This window comes from Athene noctua, chromosome 1 (assembly GCF_965140245.1).
Source record: "Athene noctua chromosome 1, bAthNoc1.hap1.1, whole genome shotgun sequence".
Lineage (NCBI taxonomy): Eukaryota > Metazoa > Chordata > Aves > Strigiformes > Strigidae > Athene > Athene noctua.
This window is the reverse complement of record NC_134037.1, coordinates 198,619,642-198,644,752: the sequence shown is the minus strand read 5'-3', so window position 1 is coordinate 198,644,752 and position 25,111 is coordinate 198,619,642. Positions and strand designations below refer to the sequence as shown.

Sequence of the window (25,111 nt, the reverse complement as noted above, 5' to 3'; positions counted from 1 at the left end):
ATGCTTGAATGTGATGGAATGGGCATTTCTTAATTTTCTGTTCGATGCCAAAAGAACATCAATCGCATGTACTCGGGACTTTGTAATCTGTTGTCTTACATTTAAAGTATGTCCATTCTGATATCTCAAAAGTTTAGGAAATCTCAAAACATCAGGCAAAAATTTACCTGACATCATTTTTAAATATTGGTTGCCTTTCTGAACATGTAAGTTATAATATACAGTGAAAGTATTTTTAAGATGAAGAATATAGTAGAAAATGGGATAATTCAGCAGTAATTGCAAACCCTTTGTAATCTAATACCATTTAAAAATTGGAATTAATGAAGTGTATGGTGTGAAGTAGGATAGTTGTATGGTGTCAACTACACTGATTATGTGAATTGTCAACCTGTATAAAATCAAGATTTCTGGATTTAAAAAAATGCCATAAATCTTTCATATATCAAATGTAAAAATGTGTACATACTTGTTGTTATATGCGTCACATTTTGCTTTGAGCTTCACTTCTCCATTTGTTAGTCCAAAGCTTAGTCTCATGTAGGCTGAATCAATAAAGGCAAAAGTTACTTGGAAGGAATTTTTAGTCTTGTGTTATTCCATAAGTCTGAGCGCAGACAATTTGTAGTTCATACTTAATCTAAAAACATGGGCTCACCACTCTCCACAGAAGAAATCTTGCAAAGTATTTATATTTACTTTAAAATTGGGACAGTTTACTTGGCTTACTGTTTTCTGATATTCTGAAGAGGTTCTTGATAAAAGTGTACCCTTCAAATCAAGTACTGTTCGTAAACATTCTGCAAAAGGCTTAGGGTCAACACCTTATTGGGAAAGTACTTCAGTTGAAATAGTTTTTATATTATACCATAAATCATTTCAGCCACTTTAAACAAGGGAACATGTTAACTATGAACATATCACTTGCTTTCAGAAATTTAGTCTTAAACAGTTCATACTTCTTAAGCACACTGGAGGGTCTTGTCTTTTGATGTATTTCATAGAGATTTTTCTAATACATTTCTAACTGTATTTATGCACCCATATTCAAATTTGCTCTCTCTTCTAATTCATTTTTTTCAGGTCTTGACAACCTGCTTGATGAAAATAGAATATCAGATTTGACCCAGACATACCAGCTGTTCAGCCGGGTAAAAGGTGGGCAGCAGATCCTTTTGCAGCATTGGAGTGAATACATCAAGGTATTTCAAAGATCTCTTACTAATGTCAAAATTTATGCAGTTATCATGTATTTCTTCATCAAACCCAAGAATAATATGTAGGTGTATGTATCAAAATTCTGTTTTAAGCAAATATGGGGAGGGATGTTAATGCTTCCCCCCCAGTAACAGTTACATGATGAGAAACAGCAACACCTAAGTTTTGGGTTTTAAATTTCTGCTTGGAAATTGCTTTCCTTATAGGTATGAACCTTATACAAGAAGTTATTTTGGTTTGCTTTGCCTTTAAATAGAGCCATATGCACATGTGTTTGGAGTATGCTGGACTGTACTATGTGTTGTGTTTTGCTACAAATGTAAACAGTTCAGTGTATATCTGGGAAATCAGTGAACCATGAGCATGTAGCTATCCTGCAGCAGGTTAGCAGTGCTACATGTGACCAACGTATAGCAATGCTGTTGAATGTTGAAGCTATTTGCAAGGGAATACTCCTCTTGAAAATAGTCCATCATCAAAGTCGTATTTAAATGCTTCAGGTTTGTTTTGTTAGGCACAATATGCATATAGTATGCTGCCCCAGGAAGTTTGCACTCTAGTGCTCTTGCAAGATGAAAGCAGGAAAGCCTCACAGAAGATACTTCTCTCTGGAGTTGATAATTCCCGATGTGGTGGTTCTCCCCTGAATCGCCCATGTGTTCCTCAGCCTTCAGGACTAAGTGTACATCATTTCAGTGGTGCCTTTCCTGCACGTGTATGTCTGGAGTTTGGCGTGGTCCACCAGTGTGCAGCCTGTGGGTGTGGGACATAGTCACCCCTCTGTCCCCCAGAACTGAGGTGGAGTTTGCTCTGCAGGGTGTCCCCATATGCAGCCTGTGGATCCATAGGCAGCTGGGCCAGTTGAACAACTTGTGGCTGAGAAGATGTTGTTCCCAGATCCCATTCCTGACTTAATCCTTGTGCTGCTTGCCTCTCCATAGCCTCTTTTGTGATCTGTTTTAACACAGTACCTGGGCAAGGCCAGTTTTATGCCAGGTTCAGTAAGCTAAAGAGGCTCACAGAAAAGTCTTTGTGCTGGCCCGAGAAAAGAAGCAGGCGTTCAGGACAGGTAGGAAAGTAAGGGAAGGAGGACCAGAACCTCTCCTTTCACAGCAGCAAGGCTATTACGTTGGCTTATCATGTCTCACAGACTGAGACCTTGTATGGCTTTGTTTCTAGGAAATTTTTTTACAGACTCAAAAAGCTAGAAACCATTTTCTATACTGTCAGTAAATGCTCTCCTTTCAAACATTTTGTATGACAGAATGCATTAAACTGAAACTTCAGGAACTTTCATCTTGTGAGCCAGTGTAAGAAGGAGCACAGAGAGTGTGCCAAATTACTGGGGGGATGGTCTGTGCTCTACTGTAGTCACCTTTTTATGATTTCAGAGGTGTCACTTTGCTTTCTGTGTCTTGGTTTGCCATTTGCAGAATGGGGGAAATGCCCTGCAATTTATGAACGTACTTGACAGAGGCTGTGAGATAATCCAAATGCTGTGTTGATGAAGGGGAAATTGTGCTAAGTATAAGATATGATGGACTAGATGATCTTCAGAGATCCTTCCAACCCAAACCATTCTGTGATACACATACTGAATCTAAGGAACTTGAGCAGTCTTGTGTTTGTCTTCACTGTGATATGTTACTTGAGAAAGATCTCAATGAAAGATGACAGTGGATAATTAGATACTGAAGTGGAAATTCTGAGGTTTGGGAGGGATTTCCCCATCTCTCTTTGACTGTTGGGGCTAACATACTTAAGCTGATGAAAATACACCGACTGAATACTGTTTGGCTGCTACTCTGCAGATGTTTCTCTTTCCCATCTTGGAAAACTGATCATTCTGTCTAGGGTGCTGATTGGTGTTACTAAGTAATTGTAAATTGTCTGATAGGTTAAAATTCTCCCTTACAGGATATTTTGGTTCACTACACAAATGGTATTGTACCTCTAACTTTAAGATAATAAATGTAGGAATAAGAAAAGAAGGTCAAGGCTATAGCTGCTTCTTGCAAATGGGAAAATTTTATTTTATTGCAAGTCAGCTAGGTTTCTTTTGCTTTTAAGCCCTTGCTGAAAGAGAAATCTTGGAGTGATGAGCAATGGTTGAATTTTCACCACCTGTTCCATCAATAGAGCTTTCTATTGGATTTAAGAAAAATAGTGCAAAGTTTCCCATTACAGTTAACATTACTGAGGCAGTTTCCATACAATTTCTTTTATGTGAATCATGTAGTTCTGTACCTAACTGTAAACTTGCACATCATACAGTCATGTCTACTGTGGGTTTTTTTAGCTTTTGTCTTGAATGTATATAATCTTTAAATCAAACAATAATGTTTGAAATCCATTAATGTGTGTCTGGGTTTTTATTTTAAATCTCATTGCATCTCATTTTTTGAAAACTCGAAGTCATATAAGTAGCTCTGTAAAAAAAATTATTTCTAATCATAAATTTTTTAAGGGTAAATGTGTTTGTTGGGGGAGATAGGTAGCACTCTAAAGTATTTTATTATCAAAAGTGTTTGTTTTACAGAACTTTGGGACAACAATAGTGGTTAATCCTGAAAAAGACAAGGATATGGTGCAAGAGCTACTAGATTTTAAGGATAAAGTGGACCATATCATAGAAGTGTGCTTTCAGAAAAATGAAAAATTTATAAACTTGATGAAGGAGTCCTTTGAAACATTTATCAACAAGAGACCAAATAAGCCTGCAGAATTGATAGGTACACAAATATTTTTCTGTAAAATATTTCAAAAAATCTATAGAAAGCATGATAAGATAATGCTGCTGAGTGTGCTAGTGCAATAGTGATGCAGTATGCATTCTGCTTTAGGAGACGCGTTTTTTGGATGCAAGGCAAAAGTTCACCTGGGAGTGTTGCGGGTTCGAAAAGCTTGGGTGTGCTCTTAGGTGTGTGCGTGGTGTCCTGACAGAGCATGCCAACTTCTGCTGTCCCTGCGCTCTGCTTCCTGCACGGTGCCTGGTGCTAGCAACTGCTCAGAGTGTAATGCTGATGCTACAAGTGGAGTAAATGGTTAGAGGGAAGAGCAGCTGTGGCAAAAAAAAGGGAACTGTTTTTAATCATGGTAGTAGAGGAGTTCTTCGGCTGTTACAGATCTCAGAAAGGACTAAGTACAGCCCATCTGCCTTGAAGGCTGAAGTTGGGAAAATAGTTTTAAAGCCTTCAGATACAAGGAGTTTGAATAGAGGAAAAAAAAAAAAGTTTTATTACCTTGAAGGAGGGACTAGTGTACATTAAGGGGAAGAATAATAAAGACATCTTAAAAATTGGGTTTATCCCTGATCTGGCAAAAGCTGTTCTGACGGATTTGCCTGCAGCAAAACTGGAGCTGCACCATTTTACACCAGGAGAGGATCACACTCCTTGGTTGTTCGCTTTTTCTCTGTACGTTCTTTTGCCTTTATTCAACTTATTTTGTGGCTTCCTTCTAAAACCACCTTTGTGTAGGACAGATTGCACAACTTAGTGATACAGGTTAAAGCCATGATATGGGCTGCTGTCATTTGTGGATTGTGGTGCTTCAGCTCCTGGAAGGGTTTCCTTCTTACACAGAAGATTGTATAAGGATGCTAATGTGGCTTAGTAAATAGTTAGCTAAACTCATGGCTTAACCTTATTTCTGGCATTCTGCAGCTACTAACTTGAAAGCATTGCTTCTGTGTAAATTTTGGTATGCTCTTACCAAGGAGCATGAGGGACATGGTCACAGTCTACAAAAATATAGTCCTTTTTGTGTTGTTTGTTTCTGTTTCTCATAAAATACATTCATATGTATTGTACACTTCCAAAACATTGTTCTTCAATGAGTACTGTGCTTGCTATAACTATAACACAAAATGTGGGAATTTCTAATGCATTAATTTTAATGATTGTAGTGTTTTGGGGTTTTTTTGGATGGTTCCTTTTTTGTGATATTTTTCCTTCACGGCAGTAACACAGTGGGGCTCTATCATTCCATTGAACATAGGGGTGGGAAAAGGGAAAACAGAAAATTTAACACTTAGGCTATATTTTAACATATAGTAATATTTCAAGTGGGAGACACTTAAGTTTGTTATTTTAGATTTTGGGGTTTTTTTAAAGCTCTTAAACTGTTTTATTTATTTGTAGCAAAATATGTGGATTCCAAGTTAAGAGCTGGTAATAAAGAAGCAACAGACGAAGAGCTTGAAAGAATCCTTGACAAAATCATGATCATATTTAGATTCATTCATGGTAAGAAATAACAGTTCACCATTGATGCGATTAAAACTGTTTTCTTTGCTACTAGCAGGACTGCATTCCTCTGAATGTAAGAGATCTTTTTAGTATGAGTTTCTGCTCAACTTGGTCTTAAATTCAAGTTGCCTTACACCTAAAGGGTCACAGTAAATACTCCAGAGAGGACAAACTTATGCTATAGAGATTGGCAAGTTACAGACCTTTTACAGTCTGTGAGTGGAGACCTAAGAGTTAGAGCTGTCGGTGGAAGTCTTTTCACATAAATTAACCATACCTGTAACTACAGCCTCTCTTCTAATGACAGAAAACAGAAAGGTTCATACAGATTTTCTCTTCCCTGCCCACCTCAGTATGTCACAGGTGCAAACTGTGTGAAAACCCAGCAACTAATGACTTGCCTTTTCTCATCATGGCTGCAAATGAACACAGATGAGGGCTCATAATGATGGGAGAAAATGTTATTGCTGTGTTTTACTGCCTTTGAAATGCATTTCCCTTATGGATGTCCCTATCCCAGTAAAACCCTTGAAAGTGTTAGGAATTTTTTTTTTTTTTCTAGGTTGGATATCAGAAAAAAACATATGTTGTTGAGTCCAATAGGTCACTTTTGAGGGAAGTGGGATGTGTATCCTGGGCTGGGATGGAATAAGCAGCAACTACCCAATTCTGTATTAGTACGTTCTGAGATCTGTGGGGTTCTTTCCTCATAAAATCCAAACCAAGTACAATATAATGGGAAAGCAGACAAGAAATCAGTCATAAAGTAATGTAATTTCCATCGTGATTTTTGTCAAATGCAAACAGTATTGGATGGAGATGGTGAATGAAAACAGTATTGCTGCCAATTTATCAGCCTAAGAGATTTATTTCTGTTAATCTGAAACTTTGAAACTCTTTTAATATTTTTTGTAGTATTAAACTAAAAGTGCAAAATTATCTTGAGCTATCTAGTGCATAAGAGTCCTTTTAAGAGCAGATGATTATTAGTGGTTCGTTTCTGGGCACTGTACTTTTTGATGGTATCTTGATGTTGCTTCATGAAAGAGCACTTCACCAGAGGGCAGGATGGAGAAGGGAGAAGAGTGTCAGAGGAATTGCTACATTGGAAGGTGTTTGAAAGGAATTCAGAGGGGCTGCTGTAGGCAGTGCAAAAACAGTGCCTTGAGTTACAGTGAATTTCTTCCTGTTAAAAGTGAAACAACTTGCTGATATCTTTGCACTATCAATAGAAAAGATTCGCAGAAGTTCTGGTTTAAGGTGTGAAAGTTTGTGGGTGCCTGTATGACTTCTTTATTTCAAAAGACTCTTGGCAAACCAAGTGAGAAGACTTCTGTTAATTTTTCTTCACCTTAGGCTTTTAAAAGATATTTCTTTAATACATAGGAACTTTTAAAAATTTTAATAAATCAGACCATGTTCCGAAGGGAAAAAAAAAAGAAGACAGAAGTAAAAATTTTGCAAAATATGTTAAGAAAATTACTTGTTCTTATTATATTTTAATTGTCTACATGTTTTTCTTCACTGTTATGTCGTGAATATTCTGCTGATCAATATGTCATGAGGAAGGCTTGTGTCACAAACCTGAAGTGCAATGATGCAAACAGAATGTATGATTTCAGTTGTATTTTATTTTTGTTTGAATTTCCATACAGGTAAAGATGTGTTTGAGGCGTTTTATAAGAAAGACTTGGCCAAAAGATTGCTGGTTGGAAAAAGTGCATCAGTAGATGCTGAGAAGTCCATGTTGTCAAAACTTAAACATGGTAGGCGTTTTCAGATGTGTTACATTTTTATAACTTTTCGGCATGTAAATTGGAACACTTATTTTCTCATGCTTTAAGAAGTGACAAGCTGAATTTTAAGTAATAGCTGAGCATATCACAGCTTTCACTGTGCTCAGCGAGAACTTCTCAGCTGACCTCTTAAATATGTGACTGGTTCATTTAATGTACCTACAGAGGAGCGAAATCCTTAAAATATGTACCTATTTCTGGGTGCTCTCTAACCTGGAAAATCTGGCTCATCTGTCTCAGGTTAAACCTTTATTGCTTGTTCTCTGCTTCTTTGTAATTGTGGCATCTTTGCTTTAATTCATGTGACAGAATGTGGTGCTGCTTTTACCAGCAAACTGGAGGGCATGTTCAAGGACATGGAACTGTCAAAAGATGTCATGGTTCAGTTTAAGCAGGTACATTTAGCTTCTGTTTGTGTACTAAATTTTGCAATAGCGATGGTGTTATACCTTGAATTAAGCTAAAATTAAGCAAAATGGCTTTTGAGTGGGTCCTGGTCACAGTAACAGAGTCTGCTTATAGTTCTATATATCTATGTATGCTCACCCTGTTGTTGCACTTGTCCCTGCATACCTTTTTTGGGACCTCATTGAAGACAGGGTATGGAGGTAGAGATCTGACCCAGGACACCTGCTCCTGTAATAAAATACTCTAGTGACTTTTCTGTCCCAGACTCTGCAGTCTAGCTTGACTGATGCTATGCTTGAATTATGTGAAAATGTTTTGTCTAACAGATGTGGAAATCCCAGGGGATCCTTTTGATCTTACAGTTCTTGCCCTGGCTTTGCTTTATTTGCAAGTGACTGAAGTTCCTTTGACCTTAATACCCTGTAGAGACAGTGGTCTAGGATACTTCAAGGCATGTTATTTTCTTTTTACTTCTAACTACTTCCTGTGTTATGAAATCGGGGAGGGGACATTAAATAGTCACTCAAAATCCTGGTAGAACATGCCTAACCAAGGATGTGGCCTGTAGACATTTTTCATTGTTATATGAATTTAAATTTCTATTTTTAGTGTGTGTGTGTGTATATATATATATATATTTAGCATGCAGACAGTATACTTGAATTATTTTTGTTTCTTGTATTTTAGTATATGCAGAACCAGAGTGACCCAGGAAATATAGACCTGACAGTAAATATATTAACTATGGGATATTGGCCAACTTATACACCTATGGATGTTCACTTAAATTCAGAGGTTAGTGTTTGAATTATTCTTCTAAATGCACTTTAAAGAGTGGAATCACAATCACTATCATAGGGTGAATTAATGCCCTTCATTTAAGGCTTTTCTGCTAGATATTAAAGGGGTTTATCTCACTTTGAAGATTTCAAAATTGCAAAAAATAAAATGTAGTGGATAAAATCCACTTTTTTTCTGGACAATTGTTGGTTTTACCTTTTTAATAATAGTAATATAAAATTCTTATTAAAATAAAATCAGTGTCTTACTTAACATGGCAGTCAAGCACTTAGAAGTTTAAAACTGGACAGGTCACCTTAATTTAGTCAATCTTTAACTACATTGGTTAGGTATTTTGATCTAGCCAATAGTTATGTTGTTGCTTGTTCTTTTTTTTCTGTAAGATCCTTCCTCTGTTCCCTTCAATGTGTCACACAAAACGCACAAACTCTGCATTTAAATGGAATTTGCCTGAAAAAACATTGCTTCCAAGTTGAGAGATTTTTGCAAAGCTCACATCAGTAGCAATTTAAGTTGAAATACATATTTGGAGTCTTCTTTCCTGCAATATCTTGCTTGATCTGAAACATGGGAAGCACTTCAGAGGCTAAAAGTGGTAGCAGGGTTCCTGTTCAGTTCAGAAGATGTGGAAGCTTTTGTGCTCTGGCTCCTGTGGCGTCTTTTCCTCTGTAGTAGACTTTGGAGGGATCCAGCCTGAGCAAGAAACACATCATGAAAATGGAGGAATAAAAACCCCTTACTTGGAAGTAAGAGGTTATAAAATACTGGAATCAGACTTGAATCTGCGTAAGACAAACTAAAGGAAGAACCTGCGAGCAGGTGGTAATAGTCAGTGTATAGGTGTGAGAAGTATGCTTTTGTCCTGTGACTTCTTGGTCAGATTCAAAGTCCAGGACAAAACTAGTATTTATTTTTGAGATTTAAAACTCCTTACAGGGCATTTATTTTACTTTTATTTAAAACAAGCAAGGGAAAAAAAAGGGAAATAAAAATTATTTTTGAATCGAGACTTTCTTTTGTGAATAATAGTACCAGTATACTTGAGAGTAGAATTTTGCTCTTTGAATTTCGTTTTTCACACAAAAGCATTTATTATGAAACATCGTTGAGGAGAATAAAGAAATTACATGTGTGAAATCATCTGGAATTATTGCATTGGTACAATGCTAGTAAACATTTTTCTCTCTTTGCTCTACAGATGATAAAGCTTCAAGAGGTATTTAAAACCTTTTACCTGGGAAAACACAGTGGTCGAAAGCTTCAGTGGCAGACCACTTTGGGGCATGCTGTGCTAAAGGCAGAATTTAAGGAAGTAAGTTTGCTTGTTGGGATAAAATTTCAGTCAATTATTTGGAATCTAGTCATGTATTGTATTTTTTACAAAGGTAGTAACATTTTTGTGGAGGAACAATCACAATGCTGTTATTTTGTATGGAAAGTAGGCTTTTTATAATTTAAACTGAAATACTACCTGGCTAACGGAACACAACAATATGATACCTTTTGGTAACATTTCTGTTCATTTGATAGGAATTGTTGCTCATTTGAATAAAGAAAGTTGTAATGAAGCAGGAAATTAATGAAAGAAAAACAGTGCAGCATCTTTTTATTTTTAATAAGGAATTGTTTTGATCACAGAAATACTGGTGACGGTTTTAGTCTGCTTCACTGATACAAGGAGAGACTGAAGGGTGTTAGTCATGTAATGACTGTGATTAAAATTTTAATGCTTGTTGAATTATTTAAGTCTTAAATAACCATATTGTTTCTTAATGTGGTTTTGTTTTGACTCATGGAATATCTTGCCTTGCTAATAATGCAGCTAAATTGAGCCAGAGCAAAGACAAAAAAATTTGAATTCTCTTACTAACTCATTGTGAATATGAAACTTAGAGGTTTAGGCATTACATAACAGTAAGATGGATAGGTTTGTAGTTGTTGATTGACAGAAGCCTTTACAGCCGTCTGAAGAGTTTTGAGTTATTTATTTCCTTTCCCTTGCCTGTTTGTACAAATGTTATGCTACTGATAATACTGTCACTCTGTATCATAGTAAACCAAAATTATCTTTTGTTTCTTTCATATTTGATCCAATGCCAAGATTTTTTTTTATTAGTTTGCTTATCTCTATAAAATGAAACTTGAGTGAAGCATAAAGAGATTTGCTGTTGATGGCAGCAAAGCCAGGATTTCATATATTGTAATTAAAATTAAGTAAATTATATCAAGTACATACAAGGCCATTCTAATGAGCTTCTGCTGTGTGCTGTATTGCTACTGTTAGAGAAGCAAAAAAAGATGTTTTAAAAATATCCAGTTTCCTTGATGCTGCATTCAGGCAGATTCTTCTGTGTGCTAGGCATTCTAAAATGCACATCTCCTTTTCTAGAAATAGAAAAAAGAATGTATAGCTTCTGTAACTTGTCAGATGGGGGGAATACAATAGAAAATGCTCTCAATAATACTTTTAATTACTTGATGTTTCTTTTTTAGGGAAAGAAAGAATTTCAAGTATCACTCTTTCAGACATTAGTGTTGCTTATGTTTAATGAAGGAGATGAATTCAGTTTTGAAGAAATTAAAATGGCTACTGGTGTAGGTAGGAAGAATACTCTTTTATTCTTAAATTTATTTATCGAGTGATTGCCAATTATGATTTGGTATGTAAAGGCCTAATTTTAAGAAATTTTCCATGATCATTAGGACAAACTTTATGAGCCAATAGTATGTAGACACCAAAAGAGATGACAAAAACACACTACTGGTACTTCCTAGTGTAGATAAAATAGATGCTTCACAAAACTAATAGCTGTGTAGTGTATGGAACTACTAACAACCTATTAGATTTTACAAATTGCATTATTGCAATTCTTAAAATTCAAGTGGTGATAAAGATTGTTGTGTGTACAGATTATTTTTTTGTTCTGTTACGGTTTCAAATGCTGTATCTTGAAAATGATCTGTTGTAGAATGCTGTCATTTTGGGGTGATTCAAGAGAGTACTTTCAGTTGAACTGTTCTGAGAGCTTTCCTCCTCTTTTCTATTGCTGTTGTTGGAGTGCCCCATTTACAATAGGTCTGATTTGTTAAGAGCAGGGTTCTGTAGGGTGTATACTTTGTATCTGTCTGTCTCTGCACTTGTAACCTGAAGGCAGAAAGGACAAAGAAAACCGAGGAAGAGTTCAGTTTTCTTTTTAACCGTCTGCATTATTTGCATTCTGTGTTCTTACGTTCTTGGGTGATTTTTTTTTTCCCCCCATCCTTTAAATAGTTACAGCCATTGGCATTAAAAATGATAATGCTGTCATCTCTTTACTCTCTGGAACTTCTGCATCAACCAGCAGGTCATACCCAGTAGCCCTTCATATGCTGAATCTTAAAATCAACCCAATACAGCAACTGCTGAAAGAGTAATTGAACCCATACAAGTACTAAAATATTGTAAATATATTTACTGAATAACTGTAAAATGGGGATATCAAGAATCCTTGTGGTTCAGAATGATGAGTTGCAGAAGTCAGTTCTTCAGTCAGAACTCCAGCTTCTCAGTGTCAGTGCTTCAAGTTGCTTAGTCATCCACTCCATTAATGTTAAGGGAGCTGAAGAGAACTCATGCCAGTGTGAATGATAAGCATTGGGATAGTCCAGAGAGGCTCATTAGGTCAGAGTACAATGGTTACAGAACAAACATAAGTTCACACAGGCCTGATCCAGGTCCTCCTTTCTCATCTTGTATTGATGTGCCTCGGAGCTTGCGTTCTGGCTGCCTGACAGCAACAGATAAAATCTGCTGCATGGAAATCCAGTCCATTATAGCACAATAGAAAGCATTTCAATAGACTATTTTTAAGGCAACTGGCTAGAATTGGTAGTTGGGAGCTACCTGTATTATGTTATGTCATTGCGCTGAGTGCCGTGTCTGTTTCTATCTCCTGTGGGGAAGTAGTTTAGGAATGCAGGTAATGAGGACAGTTCATGGTCCACAGGGTTCTCATGGAGCCAGGATGGATGATGTAAAATCTCTGTCTTCCCAAGCTCTACCTACACAAGGCATTCAGAGCTGCTTTAGAGAGGTCCCATTCCCACCTAGCAGTCTCCGTACTTCTAAAGAAGAGAAAATTCTTCTGGCTGGAAGTTACGTCAGAAATAGGTCCCACACTGTGTCCTTCCTGCCTCCTGCTACTTGGATGATCCTTTTGCTCAGCAGTACCCTACCGAAGGCTGGTATCCTGGCTGGTTGGAAAAGAAGAACAGTTCAGTTATTAGAAAACGTAGCTGAATTTTTGATGCAGCTGCTTGGTGATTTGACCACTAAGGGCAGAGGTGCTGACAGCCAGATCTTCAGAGACCACCCTGGATGAACCAGATGTCCTGGCTCATGGGTACAAGTAACAGTATGTGGTGGAAATCCTGGAGGGCAAAACCTGGCCATTAAGGCTTCCATAGAAACTGTTTCTAAATGTTCTAAACGTCTGTCTAGCCCTGCACATGATAAGTGGAATTGCAGTATATGCTTGAAAAAATGTCATCTGGAAGAGGGTCCAGATTTATTAGGAAGTAGGAAAGTCTTTGAAACAGGGGGGATCTCTACAAGGAGGGGGTCTCCACCTAAATTCAAAGTGACTGAAGTTGCTGGCACATACTAATATTTTAGAAAGTCTGTAGGGTTTGTCAGACTTCTCCCTCCACCATCTAAAAATAACACAGGGGATCTGAGAAATGTTCAGAGAATGAGAATAAAGGTGGAAGACATGGCTTCTTGAGAAGTTATATGTGCTAGGACTAAACTAAATAGACCAAAAGGTAAATAGAAATCTGTGAACAAGGATTTGTTTTCTTACTCAAAAAGATCTAGAGGGAAAAAAACCCTGAAATTAGTACATGATGGTGAAAACTGAACAGCATGTTGTAAAAGCTGGAAGTGTATAGAGTTCAAGGGGACAGGTTCAGGGAAGAGCAAAGCATGAAGGTTTCTTAACATATAGAAACCACCTCTGGCTTAGGAAGTCCCTGAGCCCTAAGTGATTGGAGACATAGAGAGCAGTAGGATGAGGAGAGTGAAGAAGAGCAGGGAAGTGTGGAGCTGTGTTAGCTTTGCTTTTATATGCTGCCCTATGCACCTGCTTGTGGCCACTGCTGGAGTCAGTGTGCTGGGCTAGATGGACCTTCTGACACAGGGTGCCCATTCTTCAGTTCTAAACTAAAAACTGGAAGGAATTCTGAACCTCCTAACTCTGAAGAATTGGCCCTAAGCACTTCCTTTACTTCGGTGTTCACATGCTCCAGCTCTTTTTGGGAGGCGGTGGAAGCCCTCTGCAGTTTTTAATTAACATGTGTTTATGTTGAGACCTGTTATGAGGTGTTGCCCAGTCTTTGCATATTGGTGATTACTGCAGAAGAGTTCAGAGGGCTATGTACCTGCCACAGGGCAGAATAAAATACTGCAAGTTGAAGTGTCAGTAAAGGGTTTAGAACAGATGAGTAAATCAGACAGTAAATTAGAACACTGCCAATTCAATAGTATTCACCCCAAAGCTTTACAGGAATCTATCTAGGTTGTAATTTAAGTGAGCCTTGGGTGCAGGCTTGACAAGACCAATGCTAAATTTTTTTATCTACTTTTTACGTTCATGTGGTGATTTTGCGGACTACTGTGGGGTGGCAGGTCTGCACTGGGAAGAACAGAATTGGTAGGCCCATGGATAGGTGTATATTAGGGAAGAGCCCGCATGATTTATGTGATGCATGATTTTCCTTTCAAATTCTTGGAGAGACTCAGCAAGTATATGCAGACAACCACAACATATGCAGCATATGTAAATGGCCACAATCCCCAGCAGCGCTACAGGCTTGGGGAGGAGTGGCTGGAGAGCTGCCAGTCAGAGAGGGACCTGGGGGTGCTGATTGACAGCCGGCTGAACAGGAGCCAGCAGTGTGCCCAGGTGCCCAAGAAGGCCAATGGCATCCTGGCTTGTGTCAGCAATAGCGTGGCCAGCAGGGACAGGGAAGGGATCTGACCCCTGTACTCGGCACTGGTGAGGCCGCCCCTCGATTCCTGTGTTCAGTTTTGGGCCCCTCACTACAAAAAGGACATTGAATGACTCGAGCGTGTCCAGAGAAGGGCAACGAAGCTGGTGCAGGGTCTGGTGCAGGGTCTGGAGCACAGGTCGTACGAGGAGCGGCTGAGGGAACTGGGGGTGTTTAGTCTGGAGAAGAGGAGGCTGAGGGGAGACCTCATCGCCCTCTACAGCTCCCTGAAAGGAGGTTGCAGAGAGCTGGGGATGAGCCTCTTTAACCAAGTAACAAGCGATAGGACAAGAGGTAATGGCCTCAATTTGCACCAGGGCAGGTTTAGACTAGATAATAGGAAGCATTTCTTTACAGAACGGGTTGTGAGGCGTTGGAATGGGCTGCCCAGGGAGGTGGTGGAGTCCCCATCCCTAGAGGTGTTTAAGAGTCAGGTTGACATAGCGCTGAGGGATATGGTGTAGTTGGGAATTGCCAATGTTAGGTTAATGGTTGGACTAGGTGATCTTCGAGGTCTTTTCCAGCCTTGATGATTCTGTGATTCTGTGGAATGTGAATATTGTGCACTTGGCTTTTTAAAAGTTCTTGATAAGAGTTCCTCACAATCTCTAAAAGAGACTAAATTTTCATGACTTGAGAGGGAAGTTCCTCTTAGGGGTGAATAATTGATTAAAAGACAGAAAACATGTAGAAATGAATGAGCAGCTTTCATAGTGAAAGATCGCTCTTATTTAGGATCCCCAGGTATTATTCAACATGGCCATTAATGATCTGAAGGAGATTAATATTGGTGTGACAGAATTTGATGCCAATTTGTTGAGAAGGTCAAATCTGAAATGTCTAAAAATGTTACAAAATGATCTTACACTGTTGAACCAATAGGAGATCAAATGGCGTCCAGTGTTGAGGAATATCACTATATCTGGGCTGAGGGGAGCGAAAAAACTTAGTTACCTGTTAGAGATTGGCATTGTGAGGCATGACTGCTCAGGAAAGAAATTGTGCTGTCATTGTGTCCCCTGAAAACATCAACTTCATCGGTGATCAGAAGGGCAAACAGCGTGCTGGTAACTTCTGGGGAAGTTACTGAGAACAAAGCAGAAAGCATCATTGTGCTTTGTGTGTGCTTGTGTTTGGATACTTAATAAATTTCAGTTTAGCCCATCTTTACAGGTGTATAGTAGAATTAGATAAGGACAAAGAAGGATGAGAAAAAATATGGAAGGTATAAAACAGTTCCCATGCAGAGGATGGAGAGGTCATCTCTTAAACTTGGGCATGATAATTTGGAGGTGAAAAGGAGGAAATATGTGGAGTTATGAATGGCTTAGAGACAGTGAATAGTGAATTCATGAGTTCTCACAGCACAAGAATTCAGGCACCTTTTAGCTTCTCCATCTGTTACTAGCTAAGTCAAAGAGCCCATGCTGGGCAAGGCAGACATTTTGATCCAATCCATGGAACCGAGTTAGCTGCCTAAGATTAATGACAGGCCTTAAAGCACTAATTCTCAAACATCAAATCAACTCAAATTGAGTTAGCCCCCAATTTCTTGCATGTACATTGATTTTTTGAGAACACCATAAAGGTGATCATAAGTTATATTCTGCTTATTTAATGTGTTCCTGTGGACCTCTGACTATATAATGTACTGGAATGAGGTGTGAAGCAGTTGGGTTTTTCCAGTGTTAGAAAAATCTGTGGCAAGTTTTGGTGCTCTTACTTCTCCTGTTGAAGCAGCTTTAAGCAGTGCTTCCACAGGGCTTCCTCAGGTTTGTCAGTCCTGTCTCCCCAACTCCCTTCCTGACTACAGCAGAAGATACAGGCAGTCAGGTAAATTTATGTTTATTTCACTCAAGTTATACTGATGTTAACATAAAGAAATGGTCAGCCAGTATGGTATGACTTAAAACTTTCAGTTGCTTATGCAAGTGCTTTCACCACATAAAACCTAGCAATTTGCTCTTGGCAGGATAGGACAGCTATGTCCAGAGTTTCAGTTCTTTAATAAGTCTTTCATACATTCATTATCTACTATATATATTTTACAGAGGTGAATATGATATATTATGTGGTTCCACTGTCCAGATGCTCATTCATTTATGCAGCTTCGGTAGTAGCTACATTGCTGTGTTTACAGTATGACAAGTTAGTTTTTAAAGTACAAGACATTTGCAAAACTAAGTGGGTATCTGGATACCAAAACCCTTGAGTACTGGGCAACTGGCATTTCAGACTTTGTCTGTTGTCTATCTCTTATTCCATTGCCATCTAACACAAAACACATACACTTTTGGAGGTCAAAAAGTCATACTCATATGAATTCTCCTCATTCTAAGTAGAAGAGTACCTCGGGCAATTAACACATTACAAAAAAAAACCTCAACCCACAAACCAAACCCAAAATAAACAGCACGTGGATTTCTGCCCCTTCAGGATATCCCTGTCTTCATCTGCATTAACTGGCCATAGTTGGAATTTGTGTTTTCCAGTCACTGTTACAATCAATTTTCACCAGTCTTTAAAGAGATGAGATTGTCTCTGGTACGTTAGTACATTTAGGAAATGCATCAACTGTCACTCAGAGAAAGAATGGTTACCTTCTCTTTGGTAACCATGCTGCTTTGAGACATGTTGCCTAAATACACTCCATGTTTTTACTTGCCTTTTGCATTATCAAGGAGCTGTAGTTTTTACTTCACTGATTGATAGGTAATCACAGATTCCTTCCTGCTGGCAGACTGTAACCTGTGACTTAGCATGCAAGGCAAAAGCAAAGCTTCAAAGTATACAGAGTGTTTTTAATAGTATCCTTACTATTAAAAGTAGTAAGGATACTATACTTGACTCTCAACACTCTGCACTTACTGAAGGTGAAACACCTAAAAAGTGCAAAACATCTTAAATGCCTGGTTAGTCAATGTGGTTTAAAGATTTTTTTTTATTTTTTTTTTTAGTAAGCACAGAAAAACTGGAAGATTAAAAAAAGGAAAACATCACTGGTTGAAGTATTTTAGAAATAATAGTAATGTTAATCTTTTACTTGGCTATACTGCACTTTAGCACTTAGATTGCAAAAGTTTTCTTTCAACGTTTAGACTAAAACTCTTCAGGAGATCCAACATATTTGGTGCTAACTCTGTATTGTGAATAAAAGTATTCTAGAGACTGCAGAGGCTGTTTTAATGCAAAATCTTGATACAAGACTTTGCAACATAATTAGTAGAGTGTTTTAGACTTCATTTTACCTACTTGTCCAAATGCTTTTAGCTTTAAATCTTGCTGGATAAAATTTTCCTCACCCACTTGTTTCTGCTACTTTCCTGTTGTGGGGGAAGTTTGTGACTATAATAGCTGTTGGGTCTGCCTTCTCACAAAACATCTTCCTGCCAATTTAGACTTATGGGTTTTTATTTTATTATATATTTTCTGTGTTAAACATAGTGATGAAATCTTAAAATGGGTGACTTGAACTTCTTGTCACGGAGTGATTTGTTTTCTTCTAATGTCTTGTTACTACCAAACAAAACTAAAGCAATAAAACCAGGCTCATGTTAATGTGAAGTCTTTTCTGAAACTTTTGGATGGAAAGCTTACTGAAGTGAGCCTGAGTCTGTCTTCCTGTCAATTCTGAGCATGCTCTCAGTACTCACCTGTGAAAGGTGTGAGACTAAGCTTGAAGGCTAAGTTCCTAATTGGAACTTAGCTGGAAGAAGTTATTAAAGTAAAACCAGTAAGTTTTCAATTGTATTTCTAGATTAATCACATAAAACTCTTCATATTAATGTTTTGTTCTGCTCTCTTCCCATACTTTGAACTTCTTCACAGAGGACAGTGAATTAAGAAGAACCTTACAGTCTTTAGCTTGTGGAAAAGCACGAGTATTGATAAAAAATCCAAAAGGCAAGGATATAGAAGATGGAGATAAATTCATCTTTAATGGTGATTTCAAGCATAAATTGTTTAGAATAAAGATCAACCAAATCCAAATGAAAGAAACGGTACGTATTTATTTTTTGCATTCGTTCAGTTTATGTTAACTGTTTATCCACATCCCACATGGAGAGACAGAATCTCTGCATTTCCTCATAGTTTTTGCATATGGAGAAAGGAAACAGTTGATTTTTTCAGTAGTCAGGATGACTCACAGAGGCAATAAAGGTTTTTAAAACTCACTGAAATTGAAACAACTTGGGTTCCTTCCTGTGCTTGCAAATTTAAATGCCTATATATTAAACTGATAGGATCTTGTAGGTGCTTCAGTCCATCTTAGAAGTTTCTATGGTATTGCTGAAGTGCTGGTACTACATTGAATTAATGAATCAAATGTCACCATGTCACTTCTTTATTTAGAAGCTAAGAGAGTTATTAAAGTCAGGGTTGTCCCTGGTTTTGCAGTGGATGTCTTTGTTGTACTTAAAACCCAATTCTTGACACAAGGTGACATGTTTTAATTAACATTGACTTGTTTCCTTTTGCCTTTGCATATTAAAATCCACAAGTCAATTTGATCAGTTTGTTACAAAAGACTACTGTGTTTGGGCTGTCAAACTCTTATGTGTTCTCAAAAATCTGAAGTGAATTTTTAGTATTTAGTTTAATTTATCAAATAGATTTTAAATGAGATGTACATTATTCTTTACATTATCCTTAATTTTATCTTAGACTTGCTTTAGCAGTACACGTAAGAATCAATTAGCTCTTAACATGTAGTAATGCATGCACTTGTCTCAACGATGAATAAGAATACATGAGTTTCATTTCATTATAAAGGTTAACTATAGAAATATAATTGATTTTAAAAATAGTAATAAACCTATGATTTGTGGCATTGTATTGTTCTTCAGATCGAGGAACAGGTTAGCACAACTGAAAGAGTATTTCAAGACAGGCAATACCAGATTGATGCTGCTATTGTACGAATAATGAAGATGAGAAAGACTCTTGGTCATAATCTCCTTGTTTCTGAATTGTATAATCAACTGAAATTTCCTGTGAAGGTAACTGATTTTGTTTTTCAAACCATCATAGGATTATCTAAAAATACACAATGTATTCTTCAATTCAGCTTGTCCGTAAGAGTAAGAAATGTGAAATATGTCTGAATCGAATCCAAAGATTAAGGTATTAAAATGAGCACGTGAACAGAAATAAACTAGAGTATCAGTAGTATATTTACTGCGGTGTATTTTCTTATGTAGCTGTTAGCAGTCCTATTTTTAAAAACAAAATATATTTGCATTTATATTACTAACTGTTACACTAATCTCATCTTTTCTTGTAGCCTGGAGACTTGAAAAAGAGGATTGAATCTCTCATTGACAGAGACTATATGGAGAGAGACAAAGACAACCCTAATCAGTACCACTATGTTGCATAATGGAGAATAAATACTTTTATTTAAAAAAATAAAAAACAAACCCAAAAAATAAAAACCAAAATCATCTACATATATCTTCAGGACACCAAATACCTATGCTGTTCCAGACTTTCCTTTTAGCAGATTTCAGGTTGATGTATATTATTCAACCAGCTGCATGCACTGCTGTGGAAAAGAAGCAAAATGACATGTTAATTGATCATCCTTGTCAAGACTCCTTACTAATTTAAAATGTCATGGTTTTATTTCTTTTAGTTATTCTTTTGTTCTTTTGGGTTCTTCAAAATTTAGTTTTACAGTTTTGTTTAACAATGTCATTGAAGTTGGATGGAAGGGTAAAATTACCTGTGTGAGAAATACTTTTGTGATGGATGCAAGTCTAGTTTCTTCATTTATGTGTTTCTAACTGCATCCCTAAAGACCCTATATGCTGCATTCTTTAGCTACAGCGACAACTTGGGTAACTTTTAAAAACCCTTAATTGATGAACACTTATGTACAAGCAGTGTTGTTGAAATACACTGAATTTTTGAAATTATGCACCATGAAAACCCCTGAACTTGTGTTCAGTAAATTTTCTTCCAAACGATGATAAACTTCAGTCTGGTTTGGATAAATCAGGTTTTGAAGTGAGATCCTTGAAGTGCCAAGAGGACAACTGTGTTCATGTGTGTAGTGAGTTGCTGGATTATTTAGCTGAAATACGGATTATTATTTTATTACTATTTCTGCTGGCTTGGGTGGCAAAGATTAGATCTGAGTCAAAGAGGCCCTACCTCATTTTAGGGCAACTGTTGTTTTATCACTGTTTATGTAATTGCCGTAACATTTAGTTTTGCCTTGAAAATAACATACAGGGAACCTACTGTACAGTGTGCTCCACTTGAAAAAACAAAACCTTTTTTTTTTAAGAAGACTTGTATGGTCTCAATATTGTGAAAGCATAGCTTTTTTGTCTTGAAAGACTAGGGATTTTGTGAGCACTTTGTTACATATTGTATATATGTAAGTTGATTTGAATTAAAGAATGAAAGACACTGTAGATCTGTAAGGTAATTGTAACTATAAGGAAGACACCTTTTGTGGCAATACTTACAAGACTCTGTTTATTTTCCGGATTTGCATACTGGTGTGTTTCATTCTGAAAAAGAGCTACCAAAGGAGGTTTGATCATGGCATAAATCAGAATTTAACTGAGCAATATTTTCTTGAGAGATACATTACTAAGTTTATGTAACATGGGGTTTGTACATCCATTGAAAGGCCACCACCTCTTCTTAAAGTAAACAGTGCTAAGAGTTGACATCTTGTGGATTTACATACTGAAGTCCTTATTCTGTCATCTGGTGTCATTAATTGTATTGCATTCTTCTGAATTATTTTTGTTCCCTTTGTGTTTAGAAACTAAACACGTTTAGTTTATTGTATTTAAAGCATATTTAATATTGTAATTTAATGTAGACTTATTTTAATATTTGAATCTTCAGTTAATGCAAATAAAATCTTTGATGCATATTAGATGTTAATTTCTTAGCCTTTGTCAGGTTGTGGCACTTCAGTTTGTGAAGTTTGCTCTTCACTGTTCATTATACCGTTCACCTTGTAATTCATTTGCTAGGCATATGGAAGCTGATCAGCTCCATCTTACTAGACTTAAAACAAAAAAGATTATGTGCCTCACAGGAATGTAATGGCCAGAGGCTTTATCCGCACAGAGAGTTGGCAGCAGTGTGCAGTAACTGATCCCAAGCAGTGAATGTGTGCTGCCTTCCCTTTCTGAAACCCAGCTTCCTGGTTCAACGGTTTTAAACAATGGATTAAAAGCAGTGGTGTTACCCTGAAGATGGTTGAAGTGGTTCTGCCTTACAAAGCAATGTTAATTGATTAGAAGTGCTGAGATGTGCAGTTTTTCTTAATTGCTATAGACTAGAACTCTTTGGCCAAATTGGTATAGCAATTAAAAATGAGTAGTTCCATGAGCAGTGGAAAAAATGAAGCCCATCTTTGTGACGTATGGCCTTGATCCCCTATTGTATCATCCCCCCCAAATAACCTCAAGCAGCCATACTGAAGCTTTTTTCTGCTTAGTTCTGCCTTTCTGCTTGTGGGAGCATTGGTTTTGTTCTTCTTTGTCCAGCTGCTGATCTCCACCTGTCCCCTTGCCCCCCAAACCTATGGAGGATCTAATGATCTCTGAAGACTTTTAGTCTTCCAAATCAGTCTGAAAGTGGCTTCAGAGGTTCAACAGTTATGGGAGAGATTGACAGGCCAGGTGATCATGACTCTCTTTTTCTCAGGTCCTCATTTTTAATTTGACTTCCTCAAACTTCTCTTCCTGGGATTTTGTATGTGCTCAACCAAGCAGGTAAGCAGGTAGTTTATTAGTCAGCAGGGTAGTCACTTCTTCATAGCAAAGTAGCTGCATTTGATTACTCTTTGAGAGCTGGTGATTGAATTTGGCTGAGCATCCAGTCTCAACCAGCTGTTGGTTCGATGCTGGCTCTTTGGGCTCACATCGTCACCCGAGTGCGTTTGTGCCCACAGGGCAGAGGTTACTAAACATTTCCTGGAAGTTCACCAGTGTTGAAGACATCAGGCTGTAGCAAAGTAACAGATTTCCTCTTTAGCACATCTGTGTTCAGAAGGTGTCTTGAAAACCTGGATCTTGGCAATTCAGCATCCTTGGGACAAACTGTGTAGCAGCTTCTATGGAATGACAAAAAATACAGCAGGAATCTGGGATACAGGCAAGGGCTCTCCAATCTGACTGAAAGCTTACAATTTCACAATTTAAATATTTCCTGAGAGAAAGCAAGTATGAGAATGCAGGCTGACCACTGACTTGCAGATCCTTCCTAATTACAGCTCTTCTTACCAGCTGCCAAGAGCCTCCTTCCTGCCTGCTCCTGTCCTCTTCTCTTAGTTCTGTATTTTAGCTTCCTCTGATTCCTTTATCTGAATCTGGGTTTATCATTTAACTCTCTTCTTGGTCTGCTGCATCTTCTTTCTGTCTGTTTTGTGCTATGCATCTTTGAAAAAAAAATTACACCCTTTTCAGGCAACTGAGTGCATTGATTTATTATGCAGATAGACTTATTTGTAGGTTTATGATCTTGGCAGGTGTGTTAGGGAGAGTGGACTCTGTACTATGACCTTGGTTATCTATTCCTAGCAAGTCTCTTCAGAAAGAAAATAACCCTGTGCAGTCAGATAATAAAAAGACTACAGGAAAAATGGAGTCGTGTTTTGTGGAAATTCTTTCCTGACAAAATTCCCAACCTGTGCTCTGTCTTTCATGACAGTATTCTGCCTCGACTTTGCAGAACACTTTGTATTGTAGTAACAGCTCTAGTTAATCTGAGTATTTCCCATGTTCTTCCCCACAAGCAGCTGTTCTGCATCCACAGCTCTGAAGAAGGGCCAGGAGCTGTACCATGGTTAATCTGGAACGGTGTGCACATTGGTTGGCCAGCACCTCTGTCAAACAAAATGCATAAGGGCTGGGTATGGACTACATTTCCCTTGGTGACAGCACTAATTTGGATCTCCAGGCTGTCTATATACCAGCTTTTACAGAAGCTGTAGCTCCGTGTTTGTTTATGTCTTACCCCACTATCAAGTTTGATTGATGTTGGCCAGTGAGTTATTGAGCAGTGAGTCTGATGGTATGGTTGTGTAAGACTTACTCCATTAGGAAAGGAGGGTAACAAACATCCTGGTGATGCTTCGACTGACGACATGGAAGTTGGTTATAGTGCAGTCTCTACACCACTCTAAAAGGCTTAGTAAGCTAATGATCCACAGCGTGTAAGATCAACATCATTCTCTGCTAATAGCCTTATGTTCTTTATTTACCAATTTCTTGCCACAGTATTGTTGCTTGATGCAACTCATGCACTGATATTAAATGGTAGTAAGCCAAGTATCTGTTATTTTTCAGTTCATAGATGCTTACCAGTTTTCCAGTAGAGGGTCAGACTACTGCACAGCAAGTTTAAACCTGACGTTGGGCTTCCCTCTCTACTTTGTTTTCTGACAGACTTCAACTATTACACAGACCTTCCTTGACTCCCACTGCAGGTTTCAAAAACTGATCAAAAAATGAGAACAACCTATGGCCCACGTCCATTAACCTCAACTCTTCTGCAGATGACTCATTCAAACACTTGACCAGAGCTGTTCCTTATGCCCTTTTTGCAAGCTGACTAACTTCTGCTTTTGGCAATACGTAGCAAGAATAAAGATTGCTAGAAGTGCTGCAGGGAAAACCAAACATTACTGCCTCTAAAAATGCACAGATAAAAATGCAGTATTAAGAAAGAAATGTCTGTCAATAGTGTTGGAAAAGGCAGGCAGATCCCCAAGCTACTTTGAATGAACTCCAGGATGTTTTGGGGAAATGGGAAGTGTAAGTGAACCGAGACAAACATCGAGGAAAGGTCAAGTTTACAGTAGCTGGACTTTAGCAGCGGGTAGTAGCTAAATTGCATTTCAAATTGGTTCTAAGTAAAAATGTATGAAGGCAGATTGGGAGCATAAATGACTCTGTCTCAGAGCTGATTAATCTGGCGTACGCTGTAATGAGGAGAGGGATGACATGGCAGTCATTTTGAGAAAGCAAAAGCACCCTGCTATTGGCACGCTTTCCAACTGCACCAGAAATAGGATTTCAGTAGCAAAACAAGTACTTCTGAGGTTTCAGATGAAGAAAACATATCCTAAATAGCTTAGATAAGAAGGAGCATTGAATTACAAATGGCCTAGGCTCCCTATTTCCGTTACTATGCTAACATCTGAGAACGTTAATAGATTAACTTAATCTATTTTTTCAGTTTTCTCAGAAAAAAAAAGGGATTTCTTGAAAGTCTTGTTTATCAAAACATCAGACATCATAAGAAACTATGTGAAAGTGCAGTTAATCTTCCCCATGCAGTCACAAGTCATTAGCAGTCTGGCTTGGAACACATGTGGATGACATGTATACACAGGTATACATACATGCATCACTTCAGAGATAATAGACTGTTAACTTCCAGTGCTTTTACACAGCTGGGACTGAATTAGTTCTGTGAGAGATGATTGTACTCACCTTAGGCTGCCTTTAAACTCAGTGGCAAGAAACATTCTGGAGGTAATACATAAATTAGATGGGTTAATTGCTTACCAAAGCTACTTTTCACCCTCTACTATCACCTCTCCTTTAATAAAGGAGCACCTGTGCTGCATTCCCC

General features: G+C 37.8%; 1 protein-coding gene across 5 annotated transcripts in view; it reads left to right on the top strand.

Annotated features, from left to right (window-relative positions):
• CUL4A (cullin 4A) overlaps window positions 1–21,398 on the top strand; it is a 43,169-nt gene extending 21,771 nt beyond the window's left edge. For 4 of the 5 annotated variants that reach the window (XM_074909934.1, XM_074909943.1, XM_074909925.1 and 1 more), the window contains 11 exons: window positions 1,084–1,202; window positions 3,758–3,950; window positions 5,361–5,465; window positions 7,124–7,234; window positions 7,574–7,659; window positions 8,360–8,467; window positions 9,672–9,785; window positions 10,967–11,072; window positions 18,329–18,501; window positions 19,348–19,500; window positions 19,785–21,398. In XM_074909934.1, coding sequence (XP_074766035.1) covers window positions 1,084–1,202; window positions 3,758–3,950; window positions 5,361–5,465; window positions 7,124–7,234; window positions 7,574–7,659; window positions 8,360–8,467; window positions 9,672–9,785; window positions 10,967–11,072; window positions 18,329–18,501; window positions 19,348–19,500; window positions 19,785–19,880 — 1,364 coding nt within the window. In that variant the 3' untranslated portion in view covers window positions 19,881–21,398. Of the gene's footprint in view, window positions 1–1,083; window positions 1,203–3,757; window positions 3,951–5,360; window positions 5,466–7,123; window positions 7,235–7,573; window positions 7,675–8,359; window positions 8,468–9,671; window positions 9,786–10,966; window positions 11,073–18,328; window positions 18,502–19,347; window positions 19,501–19,784 lie in introns of all 5 variants that reach the window. The other variant, XM_074909915.1, reaches the window with a different exon arrangement.
• The last annotated feature ends 3,713 nt before the right edge of the window (window positions 21,399–25,111 follow it).